The sequence below is a fragment of the Semicossyphus pulcher genome, unplaced genomic scaffold (assembly GCF_022749685.1).
Source record: "Semicossyphus pulcher isolate SPU_LCO1_2020_fin unplaced genomic scaffold, fSemPul1.0.p SCAF_8, whole genome shotgun sequence".
Classification (NCBI taxonomy): Eukaryota; Metazoa; Chordata; class Actinopteri; order Labriformes; family Labridae; genus Semicossyphus; species Semicossyphus pulcher.
The window spans coordinates 5,028,534-5,050,591 of record NW_027211759.1 but is presented as its reverse complement, the minus strand read 5'-3'; the positions used below and the strand labels follow the sequence as shown (position 1 = coordinate 5,050,591).

The 22,058-nt window shown below is 40.7% G+C and overlaps 1 protein-coding gene across 1 annotated transcript in view; it reads right to left on the bottom strand.

Moving 5' to 3' along the window:
* swap70b (switching B cell complex subunit SWAP70b) overlaps window positions 1-20,888 on the bottom strand; it is a 29,564-nt gene extending 8,676 nt beyond the window's left edge. Inside the window, exons 1-7 of the mRNA XM_069687095.1 lie at window positions 20,731-20,888; window positions 19,141-19,281; window positions 12,411-12,584; window positions 10,202-10,429; window positions 7,822-7,968; window positions 7,301-7,409; window positions 6,005-6,186 (exon numbers count right to left, since the gene is read on the bottom strand). Of these exons, the coding sequence (XP_069543196.1) occupies window positions 6,005-6,186; window positions 7,301-7,409; window positions 7,822-7,968; window positions 10,202-10,429; window positions 12,411-12,584; window positions 19,141-19,281; window positions 20,731-20,826 (1,077 nt within the window). The 5' untranslated portion in view covers window positions 20,827-20,888. The remainder of the gene's footprint in view (window positions 1-6,004; window positions 6,187-7,300; window positions 7,410-7,821; window positions 7,969-10,201; window positions 10,430-12,410; window positions 12,585-19,140; window positions 19,282-20,730) is intronic.
* Window positions 20,889-22,058: the final 1,170 nt, after the last annotated feature.

The following is a 22,058-nucleotide window of genomic DNA, read 5'->3' as shown; positions in this document are numbered from 1 at the left end:
CTTTTATCAGTTAAAGAAGACTTAAAGACCCGCTCCAGTGAACATCAAGTGTTAGACATGTGAGACATATCAGGGACAACATGAGCAGTCATCTCCATGGCTGGGCCTGTCTGCTTTTAAACTGCAGTGTACCAAGGACAGGCTGAACGACACGTTTTCAGATTGGCAGGTTTGAGATGTCACAAACCTAAGGAGCCAATCCCGTTAATGGACGGGGTGACGCTATGCAGATCATTATGTGCAACCGATGGCAACCACTTCAGGGACGCGTGAGCCAGCTGTAACCGTCATGGTAATTTTTGCAAACTCACTACTGACTACTAACGCTAACGTTACTACTACTGATTACTAAATTTCAAGCAGCTAAGTTTCAACAAGTTGCCACTAAACGACGGCAGAGACGTGTTTTGTTTTCGGCTGTAATTTTACGAAAGGAGAGACGTAGTTCATAGTGGGCGGGGACTAAGGAGGAGACACCTTGGGAGGATTTTTACAAGGTAATTAAACGTATTTTGCAGAAAAACATATCAGACACAATTTATTATTTCAAGCAGAGCATTTTATATGTCTTAAAACATGACTGGAGATGGTCTTTTAAATGTGAGATGCTAACAGTGAGTCAGAAAGTTCAGTTTTGGCAGAGGTTTGTCGTCTCTGAATGTCTTTCAGCTATTTTACAGTTATATTTTTGATTTGTTTTATATAAAAGTAAACAGTATGTATTTTGTTTTATTTACGTTTAGGCAGAAATAACAGGAGAAATTGATTTGAGTTAATGTGTGGGAAGTTAGCCGAACTAGTAGCCATGTTGACTCTTGTCACCCAGCTGTGAACCGTCTTAAGGTTGTGACAGTCTTCTACTTGTAGCAGCAGAGTGTGACAGCCAGAGTTCTTTTTGTGTATTTGCGTGTCTGTGTGTGAGCCACACACTACTGCTTTACTTGTGTTCATTGTGCATTCATGCGATAATCAACTATCTGAGACACAGCTATCACCTCACTGGCAGATAGTTGTGCATTCATGGGAGAGCAGAGTCGTACAGACAGAGACAAACTGTTGTTCTTTGCTGCAGTGTTTGTTACACAATGATGGGGTTAGCTAGTTTGAGCAACTGTTTTTTGCATTGGTCACAACTCTACTGATGGCTGCAACACACCTAGTGCTCGTTTGTTTGCAGTTCAGTTAAATAATATAACATTTTCTTCAGTGGCACAAAGTTTAAAAAGGTGCATAAAACAGAGAAAAGCGATCAAGGGGATAAGAGAGTATCAGCAACACGGTTATGACAAAGGGGTTTTAAAATATGAATGTAAAAATAATGTGGCTAATGCTAATGGACAAAAGTTAAGTGAAAAACCAAAGGAAACTAAACTAAAGGATAATATTCTCTTAAAAAGTAGCTAGTTTCTTAAAAAAATAATCCATCAATCAGCTGAAAAATATATAATTAATATAGAAAAGATGATATTTTGTTTAGTTGCTATAATGTTCTGTTCTTAGACAAGCTTCTGTTGTACACTGACTGTGGGACTTTGCAAACACAGCACATAAAAAGAACAATGCCTACACCACAACTGATATTCATAAAAGCAGAACATGTGGTGTGCACACCTGAAGCTTACTGTAACTCGAAACAGGTCTACAAATAGACGGAGGCGTGATCACTATTTTTACTTGTAATGAAGCCATTGTTGTAGTTTATGTGTCCGTGTCAATTTGCTCCTTTTTTCAGGAATCACATTACAGAGGAGCTTCGACTCTAACCTTTGGTTGTTAAGACAGAATCAGAATCAGCTTTAAGTATGTGGGCACATACAAGGAATTTGACTGCGGGTTTTCTTTGCTCTCAATGTACAGACGTGCATACACAAACAGACTAAACTTAAAAACAAGAACAGGTTAGACAAAGGTAACACAGACACTTGGACACTAACGACTAACTATAGATAGAGAATGCAAATATAATTGATAATAATCCATCCATTATCTATACCGCTTATCCTGTTCAGGGTCGCGGGGGGCTGGAGCCTATCCCAGCTGTCATTGGTACATCCTAGACTGGTCACCTGAGTCAATTTAGAGTCACCAATTAACCTTACAACACACGCATGCACGAGGAGAACATGCAAACTCGCAGCCCATTGCTAATAATGTTTAGAATAAATGTAACTATATGCTATAATACGGCAAAGCTGTGTGAAATGATAGCTGCTCTGGTGCTGACCCAGAGCCTCCTCAAGTTTCTTTTTAAAGATGACAGCAGAGGAGCAGGCAGAAGTTGTGATTTGGAAACGAGTCATTCAGGGCGTCGGCATCCATTCATGGCCACAGGGAGCAGAAATGAGACGTACATGTGCTCATTTTGCAATATGTGAGATTTATTACAAAAAAGCACGTGTATTTTAGCTTCACCTCAAAGAGTTTGATGCATCTGGTATGAAAGACTTCAGCATTAAAAAGCTGATACATGGCGAGTACATTCAGTGGCCACTTTATCCAACACAATTTAAAGACATCCAATAGAATAGCTCGGTCCTTAGCCACTGTGACATCAGACATTTTTTGGTTGACTGCTGTTTGGAAGCCTAGAGCTAGTGTTGTGGCCAAAGCCCTTTTGGAGCCAGAAGTGACCATATTTGGATCAAAGGCTGATACACTTTGCCGCGCTGTGGGAAAGGTCCCTGTGGTGGAGACTTATCAATCACAGGTAGCCATGTCATGACGCATTTCCTGCTTTCTTGTCAGTTTAAATGATGAGTAGGACCATATGGACTTATCACCATAAATTCATCAGGAGAATCTTAAAGGTGACATATTTTAGCTATGCAATCAAATGTTTCGTTTTAAAAATGGTATTCATATTTTAATTACATTTTTTGGAGCCTCTTCTTCCTCCTGAAACGAAAACAAGCCGCTTTGCCATTCAAAGGTCAGAACTTAGCCACGATTGGCTGACAGTATTTGGAGTGACCGCATTTCCCCTCCTCCACGTGTTGTAGAAAACATGGCTGCTCTAGGATGGTTTATTTGGCCTTATATGTACGAGCCAGAATCACCAGGAGGTATCAGAATGGTAAGCTGAAATCTTGACAAAGACTTGACTACAAGCTCGTGCAAGAAGGCAGCCTGAGGTGAACAACGGTGAATGGCGATTGGTGGATTTCAGCCAAAGCAAAGTTTTACGTAAAAACCTGCAGCTGTTCTAAACGGCTCATTTCAGAGGCGACCTTTTAAAACATGTCAGTTTTGTGGCAGTTTTCACTTTTTCACTGCTGGCCAATAGAAATAATGCAGGTGTGGGGCACTTTTTCATGCCTCTATAAAAAATGAGACTGTGTGTATTTTACCTAAATAAATATTTGGTCTTGAACTTTCTTTCAATTGATTACTTAACAACTCGATTACTCACTGAAGCGCTAAGCAACAACACGAGATTAGCTCTACACTTCCTGTTAACCCCGTTTACCATACACCAACAGGAAGCAGCCATTCGTCATCAGTATTTGTGGAATCCACAAAATCACTAAATTTAACACCACTGGTTAAACAGCAGCGTGAACGACAGAAGTGTGAGTCAGGTTCAGGGAGATTTACTGGAAAAACATGTTTAATGGAGACTAATGCCTCCTCCCTGCCCCCTTTCCTGGTTCAATACACATTCCTGTGTTGGCAGGGAGCGACAGACTATTCATCCTTCAGAGGCTGAGAGGTGGAGCTGATGTATTATTGGTATTCATGAGCTGGCATGGAGTTTCAGAGCAGACCCACCACAGTTTTTAGGTGACCTACTTTAATTGTTGTGTGAAACTCGGCGGCAACAGTTTGTGTGCGACTTAAACCAGCAGCGAGGCGCCGTAAAATCACTTTGTCATTTATAAGAGCTCTACAGATAATCATGGATAAGATGCGTGTTACTCTTTGTGCTATTTAAAGGTGTGACGTTACCTCTGAGGAATGTTGTTGAATCAGCTTTGTGACTTTGTCTTTAGCTGCAGCCTTGATGACATCAGCTGTAGTGATTTAATTGATTTAAATAACTCGATATCGTGATGCTCCTCAGATCCAAGAGTTTAAAGGATTATCAGAGACCGAAACACTGCACACGCCTTAAAGTATCACGACATAAGAAAATAAAGTTATTATGGAAGCCTTTATTTTGCTTTCATGTAAACTATCAGAATTATATATATGGGATGTTTGTTTGTAGCATACTGTAGATTGTGAAGCCCATGCAGAAGTGCCTCAAACCTGCATTCTTTCTAATAGGCAGCAGGGGGCAGTTGCAAATAAATGAGCCTACTTCTTTGTTGATACAGTACCTTGATAAACATTTTCCAAATGAGTTCGTGGTCTCAATCGTTAGTTTTAAACCTTATTCCAAACAGCATTTATGTCTTATTCATGTGAAATCGACGTTAAAGCAGGATATATTTTTGGCGGGTCTACAGGTCAACCAGGATAGAGGTGCAGCAATGTGTGTCCACCCTGTCGTCGAACATATGGTCATGTCTGGCTCCAAAAAAACCCAAGATGAAACTTTGAAACTGTAGCGCACAAAACAATTTGTGATGTCACTGTGGCTATCGTCTCGGGACACACTGGCTTGAGTCTAATTACGGTATTGCCTCTTGGAGTGACAGCTTAGGGGCTTCGAGTGTAGCCAACAGCTGTTTGGATAAATGCTATGAGATATCCGTGACGACGGATTTGAGAAAGGACGACTCTACGACTACTTTTGGAACGTTTCTGAAACTTACAGATCAAATTAAGTCCAAGCTAAATCATCAGATGTTGCGGATGGGTTTCTGGGTAGCATTATGGTCCATATATCACGCCTCTTTTGTTAACTACACTGACTGTTTCGCCAATGCCCACTGAAACGGTAGTGGATGATACTACTCGGGCTATAAACAAAAACCAAAGCACTTCCGACACCAAATATCCTGCCCACAGATTCTGTATTAATTGGCAGAATCTACCTATGAATGGTCCATGGTTTGCACATATTTGATTGCATTGAGTTGCAGTAAGAAGTTGACCCTTGTTACACTTTTTTTTGGTCAAAGGGGGCTGGGGGGTTTTTTTATGCAGGGCAAGGTCAGTCTGAGTGCTGCCTTCACAGTTTTACAGATGAAGCAGAATATACAGAGCAGGAAAGGAGGAAGCGTTCCTGGTAAAGAACAGAAAAGACACTTTGTATCTAAGCAGCAGAGTCAGCATTAAAACGTGCGAGTCTTAAAACACCCACACAGAGTCCTTCAAAGACGCCCTGTCTGGTGACAACATGTCCTGTTGTGATGTTTGATCCGTGTAAAGGAATGCCTTTCATCCTTCATGTCGTTTATCTGTCTGAGCTTTTACTTTCTGTACTTTGTCTTTTTAATCTCCAAAGTTTTAGAAACTCCCTCTGGGGAAATCCCTCGAGTTCAGTTTGCAATGAATTACTTCCTGCTTGTTCCTTTTTGTTCTGTTACTGATCAATTTACTGAAACGTATCCCGGTGTAACAGGTGTCAGCTACAGCAGCACCTACAATAGTTGGTGTTTCGTATATTTTGTTTCCCTGAAAAAAGGAGTGGCTTACTCTTGTTTACTTTTGGAGCGGGGTGTTTTATGAGCTCTTACCTTTGTTTGGTATTTTGTTTGTTTTGGCTGGAATTTTACTCTCTTCGGTGTCTTTTAATCCCTTCAGTTTGAACCTGTTATTTTCTTTTATATAAAATGTATGAACCTCAACAACTGAAGCACATTTTTCTATTAAACCGAAAGAGAAAGCAAGTTCAACTGACATCAAGATGTAGCACAATCCAACACTTCATGCAGATAAACTGTCTGATCTTTACTGATCATCATCGTCTGATCCTGTCCGTCTCGTGTCAAAGAAACATTCCACACAGAGCTATTTTAAACTCAGGATACAAATAAAAAGGAACTGGTAATGCAGCAGACGCTTCCTGACCAGACATGCTTCACATGGGAACATTAAACATATATTTTCTCCTCACCTTCCTCATGTTCTCCAGCTCTTGCTGTTTGGCCTCGTTGGCCGTCTGCAGCTCCCTCATCCTCAGCTCCAGCTCCTCCTGCTCGGCCTGCTGCTTCAGTCGCAGATCCCGACGCTTCTGTCGAGCCTCGCGGTGCGGCGCCGGTCGACCCTGGCGCAGCAGACTCACGCAGGTCTGAATGGCTGCGAGGAAACAAGAAGGACGCATTAATGTTTCGTGTTGTGATTTCCTTCAAAACTGTCTGTAAAATGTACAAGGAAGTAAACTGTAGGAAAACAACAATATGTTTATCAAAAGCCTTTACATGTTAGTTGCAAAGAATCACTATTTTGATAATTATTATAATAAAATAAAGTGATTAATCTGGGAAAGAGTTCGCAGATTAACCAATAGTTAACACTTACATTGAGTTGGAGCCCTTCATACAAGAGGAATCATGCAATAAAGAAGAGTAAAACCTGGGCTTATTTTATTTCCCAGTTTTGTGATGTTAACAAGACCAGGTCAAAGGCATGTGGCTGACAGCATCAGGTCAGTGTGCACTTTTGTGGGCAATGTGTTACAAGGACTGTCCTTATGAGGCCGATGACGATGTGTTTGAAAGCAGGTGCGCGCTGCGGACGTAGGTGAGGACAACTGTCGAGCAGCAGAGGAGCAGCCTCGCCTAATCCCCGAATAAAGCATCCAGAGCCGTGTAGACAGAGAGCCGTGTCAGTGGAGGTCAAATATGCTGCATGATCGGCCATTGTGATGTTGCAACTCTCTCTCTCTACGGCTGTGAAAGTACCGTCACTCACTCACTCAGTTACTCAATCAGTCAGTCAGTCACAAACAGACCTGTGTGTAGGGCTGACCCCGGCGGTCAGCCAAAGTTTGGGCTGTAGGTATTTGTAAATATCAGGCGGTAATTGAGAAATTATATGAGCGTGTGTGAGTTTGTTTGTTTTTCTTTGGATTTTCACTTCTTGTTGAAGTTGTATCTGTAGTCATCCATCTTTTCTTTGTTTGTCAGACACCCAGTCTGTAATACTGCAAATGTAAAGGCTTTCATCAGTGGGCCATCGGCTCAATCACCATGTGTTACCTCATTCGGCGATAGATGGAGACTTAACATTTATTTAAATGAAAATCTTCTAGATTATAACCTTAACATGACACAGCTGTAATGAAAAAATCTTGTAAGCAACATTTAGAGAGAAAACCAAAACATCCACCTCTGAAATGCAGCTGAGACAAATAAACGGTGTAAAGACGAATATGCGGCAGAAGTGAGCGAATAAGTCGGTCACCACTCACCCTGGATCCACTCCTGCTTCTTCTTCTTGTCTGACGCGCTGATTTCAAAGCTTTTGTGTGACGACTTGATGATGAAGAGGCACTTCTTTCCCTCTTTATCTTGTAGAGGCTGCAGCGAAAAACAGACAAAGATTAGACCAGCTGATTGATCTAATCTTAAACACGAAGCGTGCAGCACAATATTCAGCTGCATGATCAATATCTTTGACAAATGCAGGCACAGAAATAGCGTCCATGCTCCTGCTAAACTCACCGTGACTGATCTAAGATAACCTGGGAGTCGCCGCCCTAATATAATCATTTAACTTTTTCCTGTTTCAAATATTTCATTATAAATAGCCAACTAATCATTTTATCTTGTAAGCTGACTTCCCTGTTCTGTCATAAACACTTTGATTTGATGGACCCATTATAAGGCCACAGCCATGGACTTCAGGCTTAAGTCTGTAGACTAGATGCAGGTGAGAATCCATATATTTTGTCCACCCTGGTTTCAGGTATCGGATCGAGCAGGTTCTCACCTCCACGCAGCAGTTTCCGTCCAGTAGGATGTCTCCTTTCTTTTCAGCCAGGTCCTCGCCCATGTAGTAGGAGATGGTGTTTGGCTTCAGCATGAACCAGCGCTCCGTCCAGTTCTTCCTCTTGTGTCCTTTCTTCATCATGTAGCCCTGCAGCGATGACAAGGAGGATGTGAAACGGTCATTTAAACCAATAACTTCTCATTACACGTTACCGACCCTGTGTGGCTCAGAGGACGAAACCTTTGCGTTCCTTTTTTCACATATAAATGGTTTTCTGCAATAATGCTGTTACAATTTTCCTCTCTCCATAAAACCCTAGACGACACATTGACACATTCTTTCACATGAAAAAAACCTTCCCACAAACTTTCACTTCCTTATTTGCTGCAATGGCTGTTCAATTCAGATTTGTTCTACTGACAATCCAACTGTTGCATTCATGCCTTCATATGTCCTTAGATAAATAGATTTATGAACGCCGTCATTTATATTTTGCAAGTTTTCCTTCTTAACGTACTACTCTTTCAAAACAAGTAAACTTCTCAGCTGATGGAAACTGCTTTGGTGTAATGAGTGACATGACTAAAGAAACACTTTCAGCTTACGTCACCCGACAGGAGATTAGTCATTACACCGTGTCAGACGTAGATGAGGCGGTGTACAGACGGAGGTGTGACACTATGACAAAGACCAGAACCAACTGTGTGTGTTTGTCCATCAGCAACTTCCCTGCCCTGCCTGTGACTCTAAACCCCGACTCAACTGGCTCGTCCTGAAGATACATTTCTGTTATATTTAAATTCTGTAGGGAACTGCAGTCTTTAGCAAACGTTAGTCAAACAGGATTAAATACTGTATTTATCTAGTTCCTACTCTAGATGAACAAATGTAAAGTGCTCTAATAAGTGTGTACTGCAGCGGGACGTTGTTTATGTATCTGAATCAAAATCATCCACCGTGTGTGTGTTCATGTGACCCAGCACAACATTGTGAGTCATGGGTGTGTTTTTATAGATTGGACAACAGTAGAGCTCTATGGAAAAGATATTTCAGGCTCTGGAGACCCAAACAAAAGTTGTTCGTGGATCTATTCATTGTTGGTTGTGGTCTTTTCATTAGACTTGTTGAAAACACAAAAGATACAGAACATAACCTTAGTTATCCTCTAACTTAAGTCTTAATTTAAATTTAAAACAGAGAAGGTTTCCCTGCAGAACAAACACACTGAAGGTATAATTAAACAGAAACTTCAGAGTCATATATTAAATGCAAAAGACCGTCCTTGAATAGAGACAGGAGTTATGACTTCCCTGCAATAAATCTCTGCTTGATGACACCTGAACCAGTTCTATTCACTGATTAATACCATGAGATGCAGTTCAATTTAACATTATTTGTGATTTTAGATAGTCGTAGTCTTGCCAGGAAAGCCTGCTTTTGTATACTTCTCTGCATAAGATTATTCAGGGATTCAAAGGAATGTGATTAAAGCAACATTTCTGCAATCACTGGTATGGGAGACTTTGCATCGTACAGTTTCACCCTCTGAGCGCCTCGAGTTTTAATCCTTTTAGATCACATCCCCGGTAATATTGTGCATCTATTTGACAAAATCTGATCATTTTTTCTTCCGGTTAAACTAAATTTCACGCGTGCTTACGTAAGTTAGCACCAAACAATTTCAACCAATCAATCTGCAACATTTAGCCGCAGAGCACCAAGAACGCTCGGTCAGTTAGCTAGCTACTGCGCTGTGGAGAACGTCTGTCTACGCCCACTTCTCAACGATCAAATCAAATCCCTCTAATGATATGTCCCGCCTGCACGTCCTGTTTCACTCGGAAATACGTCACGATACGGAAGCTGGATACTCTCGAAATGCCGTTTTAGCTCGACTTTAAACTTCAAAGCGCCTGACGTCATGGGCGTTTTTTCTTTTTGTCCAATTGAATGACAGGAGAGGCGGGCCTTCTGTCAGTTTACAAAATAACGGTCAGGTTAATTACAGCTAATGATTCGGTGGTTGCCTTGACAACAGAAAAAAAAGGTGCAGCGAGCTGTTCTTTTTTAAAACCGTATGCTTCAACAGAAAACGCACTGCAGAACGCCTCACGCTATACAGCCTGCAAAACACGCTTTGTCTGATCGGTACAAGAACAGGCGTTTGGCACAGCATGGGAATAAGGTGCTGTTCCCCCTATCACAACTCTAAATGTGAGTCACTTTAAAGCTGTTATTGTAAGGTAGATTGTTGCATAACGTTAGTTTTATATCATTTAAACTGCAAAAGTTCTGTATGAGAACAGAAAAGTCGATGTAGCCTAATGAACAAACACTTCTCATCGTCTCTGTGTGTCTCTGCAGGTGTTCAGCTGCCCACCTGTTTGAGCACGTCCAGGATGAGCTCCTGGTAGACCTCGCTGATGCCCATGGAGAGCGTCTGGCGGTCCATGCCCTTGCTGAAGTGTCCCGAGCCCACCAGCTTGATGAGCTCCCAGACGTTCAGACTCTGCTGCTTTGCGTTCAGCTGCAGCCTGTAGTCCTCGAAACGCTCCTCCACCCAGCTGCCCCCCATCGCCTCCGTCAGCTTACGCAGAAAGTACTCGATCTGTGAGTGGACACATGCAGCGTTATACACAAACTTAAGCGCACATGGTGGTGTGAAAACAGCTGAAAAAAAGGCAAAACTATCCGATTGTTTTATTAAAACACAGCTGATAACGGTCCCTGTCCTGTATTTTTCCCACTACCAAACTTTATGTGGGCTGATTGGGGAATATAAATGTACATTTCTTTTGCAAACAACCTTCCTGTGATTCAGCTCTGATGTTTGTTTCACCCCAACAATAAATCTTCCAGCGTTTGTTAAAGAACAGGAAGCTGGAAACTTCCTTTTCTGCTCTTGAGCAACAGACGTTTTAGACTGGCCGGTTTCTGCAGCGGTGAAGCTCCACACGCAGGAGGACAACTGAATCAGGTTCTGCGTTCTTGTCTGAACTGAAAATGAGTTGTTGTGGAGTGGGAAGTTAACACTGGAAAGCAGACAGATGCTGATTCATTCTATTGGCACATTTACATTAATAACTTCCACCATTTTAAAAATAGGCGACAGATTCAGAGAAAGAACATCGAGCGGACAGTAACAGACGTGACTGCATATAAATTGAAGGATTTATCAGCCAGTTAAAACATGAATGCAAATGGATAGAGGATCCTTAACTGTGCACCTAAACATTAGCGATCACATTCCCTGCTCTAACATCGGATTCAGGGTCAGATTTTTGAAAACACTTTTATTCTAAAGTTAAACAAGACTTTATGGAAAACAAGAACGTTCTGCTCTGACGTCTGACTCTGATGTTGCCATGAAACGCTCGGTCAGATTGTGAGACTTGTTTACTTCCTTTGTGATAACAAGTTTCCTGATTCAGATCAGACTTTTTTTTTTCCAAGCAATGATGTTTATTTAACGCTGATGCTTTGAGACGTTTGGTGTAAACAAAAATAAGGGTCACAACATGTTTGTATCCCACAAAGTGAGGTACAGCAGTATTTTCAAAGTAATGTGTCGCGTAAAAGAAAAGCTATAAGTGTTGAGTGTATTGGATTTGCTCTGCTTGCATTAAATATCATTTGAGCGACTAACTTTTTTTCCCTCAGAGCCTGAATACGGTTTGTAGACTTCTGCGGTGGAAGGTTAAATAAGTTTAGTGGAGCAGCCAGCGATGTTTTAGATAGATAAAGATGGATATCTCTTTATTTATCTTTAGGCAATCTGCAACCTGCAAAAGTAAAGCCAACACACAAGTGCTGTAACCTGCAGTTGCCCTGACTGGCCACTTGAGGCTGGCTCCAAAAGCGAGTCAGTCCCCATAGGGCGCAATAATAACATGAGCAACCTAATAGCAGAATTAAATGTGCTTAGAGCCTGGTGCAAAATATCGTTTTGGTCCAAAGGACCCAAAACAGCTTATGGTGGACATGGATCTCTGTGAACTAAATGACATTTGGTGGATAAAATGTCTCTAATAGGTTTAACTAAAACTAATCTCTATGTTCACGGAACTGGATTTTGGTAAGTGTTCTGATTTCCATTGGTCGAGCATTTGTAGTCTGAGTAATAAAGACCAATCGTATCAGCAGCTTTTGGTCGCATGAAGGAGAGACAGTCCGTGTGGAGAGCAGAAGGGACGGACTGCAGTCCATCATACCATCCCTGCTCCCACTGGCAGTTATCTGATGATGTTTTATCTTTGACTTCATCTCTATTAACAGATATCTGCAGGCGAGTGCAGCTAACAATCGGTTCTTAGACTCGAATGTAAAGTCCTACTCCTTTTTCGCTTCTCAAGTTGCTAGTCGGACTGTAAACAATGCATCACATGGAAAATGAAGTCTTCTCGCAAACCTCCAGCTAAACCAAGAGCCCCAAAAAGTTGGCCGTCATTACCAGAGGCTACATCATCATCATCATCATCATCATCATCGTCAGGCAATAGCTGACTGGTTCCAAGATTCATCAAAAACAAAATTGTCCAAGCAATTAATCAGAAGGAGGATTCAGTAGAGATACTTCAATGAACATTTACCTCCTCTGTGACGATGGTCAGCGGGTATCTGTCCTCTGACAGGAAGTTGAAGATGCACCAGATCTTGAAGCAGTCATCGTTGGTGATGAACAGCTGGCTTTGGTCCAGGTTTTTCCTGGAGCACAACGTCCAGCACATCTTGTTGAAGTCCTGACGGTCAAAGTTATCCGTCACCTGAGTCAGAGCAGAACGACAGCAATGGTGAGTCAATGTTTCTTACTGGACACCAAGGAAGATGTGTGGGAATGTTTTTTAGGAAGCAGCGGAGTTTGTATGGAGACAGTGGAGGACAAACAGCACCCAAACAAATGTTCTAACCTGGCAGCCCAGTGTTTTGCATTTATGTCTTACTGCTCATAAGTCTTACACTGTAGAAAAGATTTATTGTTATGACTTTGTTTAATGGGGAAAGTTTAGTGATATTTATGAAAAAAAAGGAACACGAGAGAAAGCGAAACAAAATGTGTAAAATCTCCAAAACACAATATACAGATAATAACTTTACATGCCGAGCCTCCAGAGAAGGCCTCATGTATGCTTTTGTTTGCGTATGTTGACGGTATATTTTCCTTGTATGTCTCCCAGAGAGACAACAGGAATCTCTAGGCTTCAAATTCCAGAGAGAAATGAGAGGTAGACTCTTGAAAGGGAACAAAAGGTTCTGTGGAGAGGAACTGTTCTCCTCGAGCCGGTGAACAGTAACTTCTCCATGGAGACTCCTGGCAGGTCGGGCGTGCAGTCGTGTGGATCAGAAGTACATCTCGACCTGCTGGCAGGCGTCCCGACAAACAAGCCACCAGCAAAGACACCAAAACAGCTCTGGGAATGCTGGCTCGGATTAAAAAAACCAACCAAGCAACACATTAACAGCCCAGGTTTGATTTAAAACAAATAACACAAAGAGTGTGAGAAATGTTGTGGGGTTGCTACATAATAAGATCTGCTCCTCCTCATAAGCAAGTCAAAGTTACAGAGACAACTAAACTTTGTTTTTGAGTCTTCTACATAAAGCAACTTTCTGTAACAGTTTGTTTGAGGTAAAGATAAGACCACAATGTAATGGTTCACAGGTGCACCGAAGGGACGTGGAAAAGAGGTAATGACTGTTATTTTCCCAGGGTTCCCACACTACACTGAACATCACTTACACACAAATATTCACTTCCTTTACCAAAGTTAAGTCCTGAAAATACACTGTCAAAACTGTACCCGCATTCAAACCTTCCTACAAAGTTATGTTAACAAAATGTTGTGAAAATATTTAAAAAATGAAGTGGAGTAAAAAGTATAATGTTTGTCTTAAAGGTGCAGCTGATTAAATGTATAAAGTTTCATGAAATGGAAACACTAAAGTATTTTAAATTTGTACTTAAAGTGGTAATCTTGAAGATCTCAGTTTCGTTCTCTTTGGCGGCACCTGTGGCGATGAACGGTAATTGCAGGAGCACACTTCCCAGATATCCAGACAGTGTCGCATGTGGGACGTCCACGTTTGGCTCCGGTTGTAACTCTCGATTTTCCTCGCTGAGACTGTTTGTCTTCATCTGAGCGTCGAGTTTGTTTCTTCTTCTTCTTTGGATTTTCACTTCTTGTTGAAGTTGTATCTGTAGTCATCCATCTTTTCTTTGTTTGTTCAGCCATAGTAGATTACTGTTTACTCGCAGCACTTGCAGAGAGCGGAAAAGTTAATTTATAGTTCTTGTTAAATCTGGATTTTTAGTGGTGAGGAATTGATGAAAGTCTCCATCATTATCTTTTGTAAGAAGGACACTCGAGGAAAACCTGAAAAGTAAAGGCCTCATTTTATTTTGGTCAGTGATTCGACATTAAACTAATACTAAAAGCTCGGATCAGAAAAAAAAGACAGCGTCAGTGTTTCTCTACAAAACTAGTTATCCTGAATTCTCTCACGCTCATTGAATTATTTCCATTTTCTGTGCTGAGTGTGAGAGAGACATTCAGCCCAAGTGAATAACTGCGGTTTGAGTGAACTTTTCTAAAGGCTGCACCGGATCTGATGTAACGCTCTATTGTGGACATAGAGGCTGAGTGCCTGCCTGTGTGGAAACCTGTGCTGGATGTTAAAGTAATTAAAGGATGTTGTAGACGTTTATTATTCTGGAGAAGTGATTTCAGAAGATGTTTTGACACTTTTATTCCCTCATGCTTCTTGTTTTGGTCCTGATACTTTTTATGTTTTGTGTGACTGTAGTTTTAAGTCCAAATGACAAACTGAAGTAAAAGGGAGAAAGAGAGACAGACAGACAATAAGAGAACAGTTGTATATGACTGTAAATATATAAAGTGCTGGTGCTATGATTGCGGCTGGTTCGAGGGGGTTAACTCCAGCTGAACACAGCTGCTGGTGTTTTTTCAGTGAATCTCTTTACACTCCTATCAGCCTGCAGGTGGTGTTTAGTCTAAAGATAGATTTTTCACTTTAAAACATCAGCGTGCTACTGTGAAAACACTCCTACGTCATCACTTCCAACTGTGGACACAAGATAGTTCAATCCATCCAAAGGTTACTCTGTAACTCAGCAGCATTCATCTCTCATGTGAGGATGAGGACGGCTGTGTTCAGTCTGTATCGTCCTGCCGCTTTTGGACGTGAGGTTTGTGAATGAGTCAGCGCACACTGAGAGCAGAGACTCTGGCAGGATGACAGCAGTGAGGTTGTGAAAGTGGGGTTTGTTTTGAAAGAGGAGCTCTGCGTCTCACATTGTTGTGTCGTGCTCGTCTTGTTTGTCTTTGTCCTCGTGGCACCCTGTCTCTCTACGTCTTTTCTATCCCCCTCTCTCTCTCTCCAAGTCTCCATACTGAAACAATGACAGCCTTGTCAGCGCTGCCTCCCCTCCTTCCCTTCTGCCACATGTTCATTAGGATTCAGGATCTTTATCTGAGCATTTACAACTCGCACAGAAACTCCTCGGAGCAGCGAGACGAGTCGTGTCGTCAAATAAAACACAGCAAGACAATGAAAAGGTCTGTACCAGTTTGACAGGACTATCGGCTCTAAAACCAAAAGCCATGCAACAGGTGAAATACTCAGCTGTGATGTAATGGATGTTTAGACATAATAAATGACAGTCATTTCAAAAGAGGAAATGAAAAGAGTTTTCAATCCTTCAAGGCACAAAACGATCAAAATTTTGCTGAATTGTTAAATGTTCCTGTAAATTCAAACATTTGAAAACACGTTGGATAGTCGGATAGACGAGTCGTGACAAAGCTAAATTCTCGGTAAAGCAGTTTTGCAGCTATACATTGGATGCTCTTGCTCTCTCTCTCCAAACACACAGCAACTGACTGTTATTTCAGCACCACAGAGGATCACTTGTTTCACTTGTGTCTACGTGATGCTCCATCAAACTTGTAAGTGCAACATAGTGAGCTTTAACGTCACTTTGTTTTTGCTGGAAGGTTTTTCTCGGCGAGCAAGTTGCCTCGTGTAAAATAGGATTCCCTTTGTACCTTTTTTTTTTTAGGTGCTGGTCACAACACACGCACACACACACACACACACACACACACACACACACACACAGTTTCCTTGTGTGGCCGGGTGGAGTTTCCTCAGGAGAGAGAGCGGTTGAATGCACTGACCGACGCCCTCGCTCTCCTCTGGCCCGGTCACCTCCTCCACTTCAATGGGTGGGATGGTTGTGTTTGTGTGGAAAGATACGCAAAAGTGTGTTTGCCCGTGACGTCATGTCTGTCAATCTTAACCTGAATCCACACACTTTACACTTCCTTTAACAGAAGTGTCCCAATCACTCACACAGTCACTCACAGCCTGCAATGTTGTTGCCAGTAAAACACGTCATACAACCATCTTTGGATCCGCCTAATGTCTTACGAGCAGGAACAAGAAAAGTGAGGTAACATTTGAGATGAAAAAAATCCCCAACATTGCTCAGGAGTTGCCGAGTCTTGCAACAAAAATAAGATCTGGTTTGTAAGTTTCTCTGCTGACCATGTGACGGTCTCTGAACAACATTCAATGCCAGCCGCCTCCTGCATGTTTGACATTGACAAAAACCAACAGGGGAAATTCAAACAATACACAGTTAAGATCTCTCTGAGGGAAAGTCTCATTGTTTAACAGATTTACCATAAACACTGACACGCCAGCACAGCAGTACCCCATGATGTCACAAGGGCCACAATCCCTTTAGAAAAGTTAGACTTTCTAACCTGCAGCTAATCCAACTTTAAGAGAAAATACCTTCAACTGTTTGTAGTTTGGCCCTCTGATCAGAAACCGGAGCATTTATTTGGCCACCAATCAGAGCTCATGTTTCACTTGCAAAAATAAAGACAAGAAGCTTTTTAAAATTAATTTTGCCATCTGAAATTCATTCAGGAACATCTCACTGGAAGGAGTGCTGTTGTACTGAATAATAGCATGGCTGTAATTCAGTCATAGAAAATAATCACAGCCACGCTGATATTCAGTATAACAGCATGGCCCGGAGTGTGATACAGTTTTTATCTAACAGTTTAAAAGCTTCAAGAAGCATATATATTAGCAAACATTTAGAAGCAATTTTTTGTAATTACATAATTTATTTGGCTTCTCTAACACAAGTAGTTCCGCTACTTTCCTGGACTGTTTCCACTTTTCTACATGTTACAATTCATAGTTTAATTGTAGACTGTCGAATTGTAGAATAGACAGAAGGAAACATCACAGCACGTCATCGTCACAAAAAGCACCAGTATAATAGTCAACCAAAATGGAGGCAGTGCATAAGGGGAAATTCCCTTTACAGAAATATGCTTAAAACTACAGCATAAATGCAACTACTGTCCGGCTCATAATTTCAAAAATGTAACCATAGCTGGGATTACCCAATCAGTGAACCTGAGAATGTCCTTCAAAATAAAAGCGCAGCGTAGACTTTTTTTCCAAGCACACATCCACTAAAAACAGCACCGCGACCCACTTTTGGGTCCCGACCCACCAGTTGAGAACCATGGATCTAGCCAACAGCTGTTTACCGTTGATTAATGTTACAAAATTACCGTTACAGTTTTCAGAATGCCTGAAGTGTAGTGATACATACTGTTAAAAATCCCCGTGCTGTTATACTCTATATCGGCGCTCATGGAATGCCTCTTGTCCAATCAGATAACTTGGTTCAGAACTAACTGTTGTGTAATTATTGATTTATCATTCATCAAGTTTTTTTAGGTTTGATTTTAAAAAGTACAAAGTTAAATGCCAATTAAATGAAATGAAGTCATTCCAAGCTCCATCTTGCTACTGATCTGTTGAACACAGCTAACAAAACCACAACAATTATGCGACAGAATTCCGAACCAGTTGCCATGGTAACAGCCACTCAGCTAGTTCTCCTTCGATATGACATCATGTGAGAAGAATTCCACACAACCAGAGCGAGCTCCATCACGGTCCATTGATTCTTACGACAACAAAGAAGAATAAGAAGCTTCTTCAATTGTCGTGATTCTCGGACGAACAATCACCAGAGCTCGGGTCATGCTGTGACCCGTTATGACATCATCACAGAGGGACAGACAGGGAGCTGAATGAGCCGACTCAGAGTTCAATTACTGGTTTTGTGTTTATTGCCTGAGCTCAGCACTGAACAATGACTGATACACACAATAGTGAGAGTGTCACCAGCTCAATATACTCATACTATGTGTCAGTTAGTGGACTTCTACAGCCTAATAGAATTCGTTTGTCATCAGCGTCTTAAAATAAGATTTGCTGAGTCATGTTATTGGAAAGCCTTTCCTGATTTTACTTAAAGCTTAATTTTTACCTGATGTTATGACCTGTATGTTTTGTTTTGAATTGCTCTGGACCAATCAAATCAAACTATAACGATAAAACACTTATTGCGCGCTGCTTTTGCGTCGCAGAGCGCCTCGCGTTTTTCCGCTCTGTGCGCCTTGTGTTTTTTAGGAAACGCTCCGACAACTCATAGCAGAAAAGCGCCTAACGTCATGGCCGTTTTTTCTGATTGTCCAATGGCATGAAAGGAGAGGCGGGCCTTCTGTCAGTTTACAATATAACAGTTAGCTTAATGAGAGCTAATGATTCGGTGGTTGCCTTAACAACATTGGGGAAAAAAAGGCGCAGCGAGCTGCTCTTTTTTTAACCGTAGGCTTCAACAAAAAAGGCAGTGCGGTTCGCCTCACGTTTCACAGCCTATAAACGTGCTCTGTCTGATCGGGCCCTTAACCTATACAGTAAGCTCCATCAGTCAGAGAGTAAAGCAGCCTGCCTGTGAGGCAAAACCCTGGGCTAAAAAAAGCAGAAAGACACTCACTGCTGCTGGTAAAACGCCTGGCTTCAAGCACAAGGTCAAGTTTGTGTTTTTGTACTCCTGATAATGTATCATAGTCGGGATAGTCTTGCAAAGAGAAGAAGAGTCACAGCACAGAGCAGTGAGTCACTTTGCCTTAAGGGAACCTCAGAAGTCAAAATCATTGACCACTATTGTTTCCTCTCTAGTAAATCAGTGGCTTTTGTCAAACCTTGCATCTCATAATTTATCTTTTTTTTTTAATCCACAAAAGGGGGACAAATGTGCTGTTTCTGACCATCTGAGAACTGAACAGAACCACGAAGAAACCAACACAAACATGGGGAGAACAAGCAACTCCTGCATCTACCCAGTCAGAAGTGTCATCTGAAATGTTTCAATAATACACAAATGTAACTATCGAGATAGTCCGTGCGACTGTGACCAACCTTGTCCAGGATGAACTTGTTCAGGTACGGCATGTATCCCTGGTTGGAGACGGGGCCCTCGTCGTCGTCTTTAAAGTGCTCCTCCAGAGCCACTGGGTCGTGTGGGATCTTCATCACTGTGCATAAGTTATGAGACAGCACCTGGAACGATGGGAAAATATATAACATATATATATGTTTTGTCTATAACCGTCAGAAAACTGAAAGAGTCCTGGAAACATGTTCAATCTGCAAGCTCGTGTTATTTGTTCAAGCGGATTTCCATGTGACCTGATTCAGGTCGGGCCAATCACAACCCAGTATCTAAGGTGGGTTTGATATGATGACTGTTTTGTAATGAGGCATTTTGTAAACAACCAAGATGGCTGCTTATGTGGAAAGTTGTGAATCTGCTATCGCTTCAGTATTAAACAAACTTAAGAAATAAAAAACTTTTTTTTAAATTCACTTTGTTTTCTAGTTATTTTCATGGAATTGTTTTTTAAATCAACATTTGAAATCCTTGCTAAACTTTGTCTTTAATGCATGTAAAGCACTTTGTAACAGTGTTTTTAAAGGTGTTCTGTATAAAAACAGTTGTCAACAAACAAGTGTTGGCTTCTAAGCCATTCAATTTAAAACATCATTGTGTGTGTGATGTTGAACTAGATGCCTTGTTATTCAGATGTTGGAAGTAGCTACCTAGCCTCGTCCACTACTAAACGTTTTTACACGTTTCTTTGTCCTGATTGGTTGTTGAAATGACGGCTGGATGGATAGATAGTTTAAGTCATAAGTGTTGCCAGCTTTATGGTGAAAACTATCAGCACTAATCAACTAATCAATAATGGAAATAATTGATAGTTAATCAAAAATGAGCTCCACCTCAATACACTACAATCTGCTTTGACATTCATGCAGGAGGAATAATTATCTTGTGGTAGAATATATAAGTATCAGTCACAGGGGACATGGTGTACTTTTACTTTAAATACGTTAAGTGCATTTTCCTGATAGTACTTGTAACTTCAAAAAATTACATAAAAGCAGGAGGAGTAATTAAAATCTTCTAATGATTGAATAATAGTGTACCAGTCTCAGTACATTGTGTACTTTTACTTTAAACACTTAATGCAGTTTTTCTAAATTACTTAAATACTTTAACTTGTGAGGACTTTCAATTGTAACAGAGTATTTTCAGTGTGTTATTGATACCTTTAGTTAAGTAAATCATCCATATATTTTCCCCACCATGCACTTTGGTAGTTACGACGCTGGTAGTTTTAAAGTCATACTGAGCCTAACTAATATTTAAATGACTTAGAAACTTCTGTTAACTCTTCATTTAAACTAAATTACAGCTAATGCAGTGTAGTTATGTGTGTTCAGTTGTTTATAATGCAGAAGACACATTATTTGCTTGAAGCAATCAGTGTCAAACTACCAACAGGTGCGTCTCTACTGCTGCTGTTCACAAACGCACAAAAACATCAAAACAACATTATTGAATACACCAAAAGGATGCTTAAAGTCAGGACTATAGTGGAAGAGTTTCCTGCTTGGCCAGACACCGACTCGGGCTGGAATAAAAGATGAATAAAGTATAGTTACCTTGAGCTGAGATTTGGAAACTTTCCCGCTCTTGTCCACGTCCAGAGCTGTAAACGCGTGCCAGATGGACTTTAAGAGTTCGTCCCGCAGCGGCATCTTTAATCTTTAATATTAAACTTGTTTCTTTTCTCTCTGTGTGTGTGACTGAGTGTGTTTGTTCCTCTGTCGCTCTGTGAGAGTCTGAACTGTCGTCTGTGTGACACAGTGAGGAGGAACAGTCACGTGACGCGCTGTCACTGTTTGTGCTGCGTGTTCCGCGTGAAAATGAGCGAAGAGCTGCAGCTCCGCTCAGCGAGAGAAGCACACATTCCCAAGGCGTCAAATACCGACGCACACACAAAAACACACTGATACTGAGTGTGTTTATCTTTCAGGAACTTTGATGCTCTGACTAAACATTTGGAGCATTATTAGTTTCACAAATACGACTGGAGAATTCATAAAAAGTGGAATAAAGTTTAAATAAAGTACTTTTTAACTTTAACTAAGGCTATACAATTACTCCAAATATAAAGCCATATTTAAAAGATATGTCTTAAATTTCCTTTACATTTTTTTTTACTAATGTTATCCAAAGGCAGTGAGTTCCATATATTTTTTATGCTGCTTAATTTGAGTATTTTCATTTTATTCACCTTTTTAATTTCACTTCAGATCACTGATGAATATTTGTTGATGCTTGATTATTTAATAACTTTAGTTACTAGTTAATTTTTACATTAACATCAATCAACACACTAAATAAGATTTATTAGGTTATATGTAGGGGAGACTTGGGAGAAACATGCTGGAGAGATGGCACTCATACTGCACGTGCTCTGTTAGTCTTTCAACTCACCAGAAAGTCAGAGGATACATTGAACATCGCTGGACAAATTTGTATTTGAGGCATGAAAGCAAATCTTTTTTATGAGATGTATTTACTGAACCTTTGTATTAATTAAGCAACATTGACTTTGTTTCGTGACATGGTTAGTATGCGTCAAAATCAGTCTGTTTTGGTATGTTAAATAAATGTTACATAAAAGTTTAATACAAATTATTTTTTATCCAGAATGTAAATAAGTTATCTTAGTATTTTTTTCAACTTGGTCTCTGTCTACCTATATATTTTTTTCCTTGTGTAAGTACATTAAGATCAACTTTAAACTCAAGTCACATCCTTGTTTGTTTACTTAAACTTTGCTAAACGTGTCAATTGGGATATTTAAAGATATTAAACAGAGAAAAATCTTTTGGCACATTTGATAGAGTAACATCTGTAACCCTGATCAAAACAGTTTGGACAATTTTGTAAAACAAATTATATTAAAGCATCAAATTCAGAA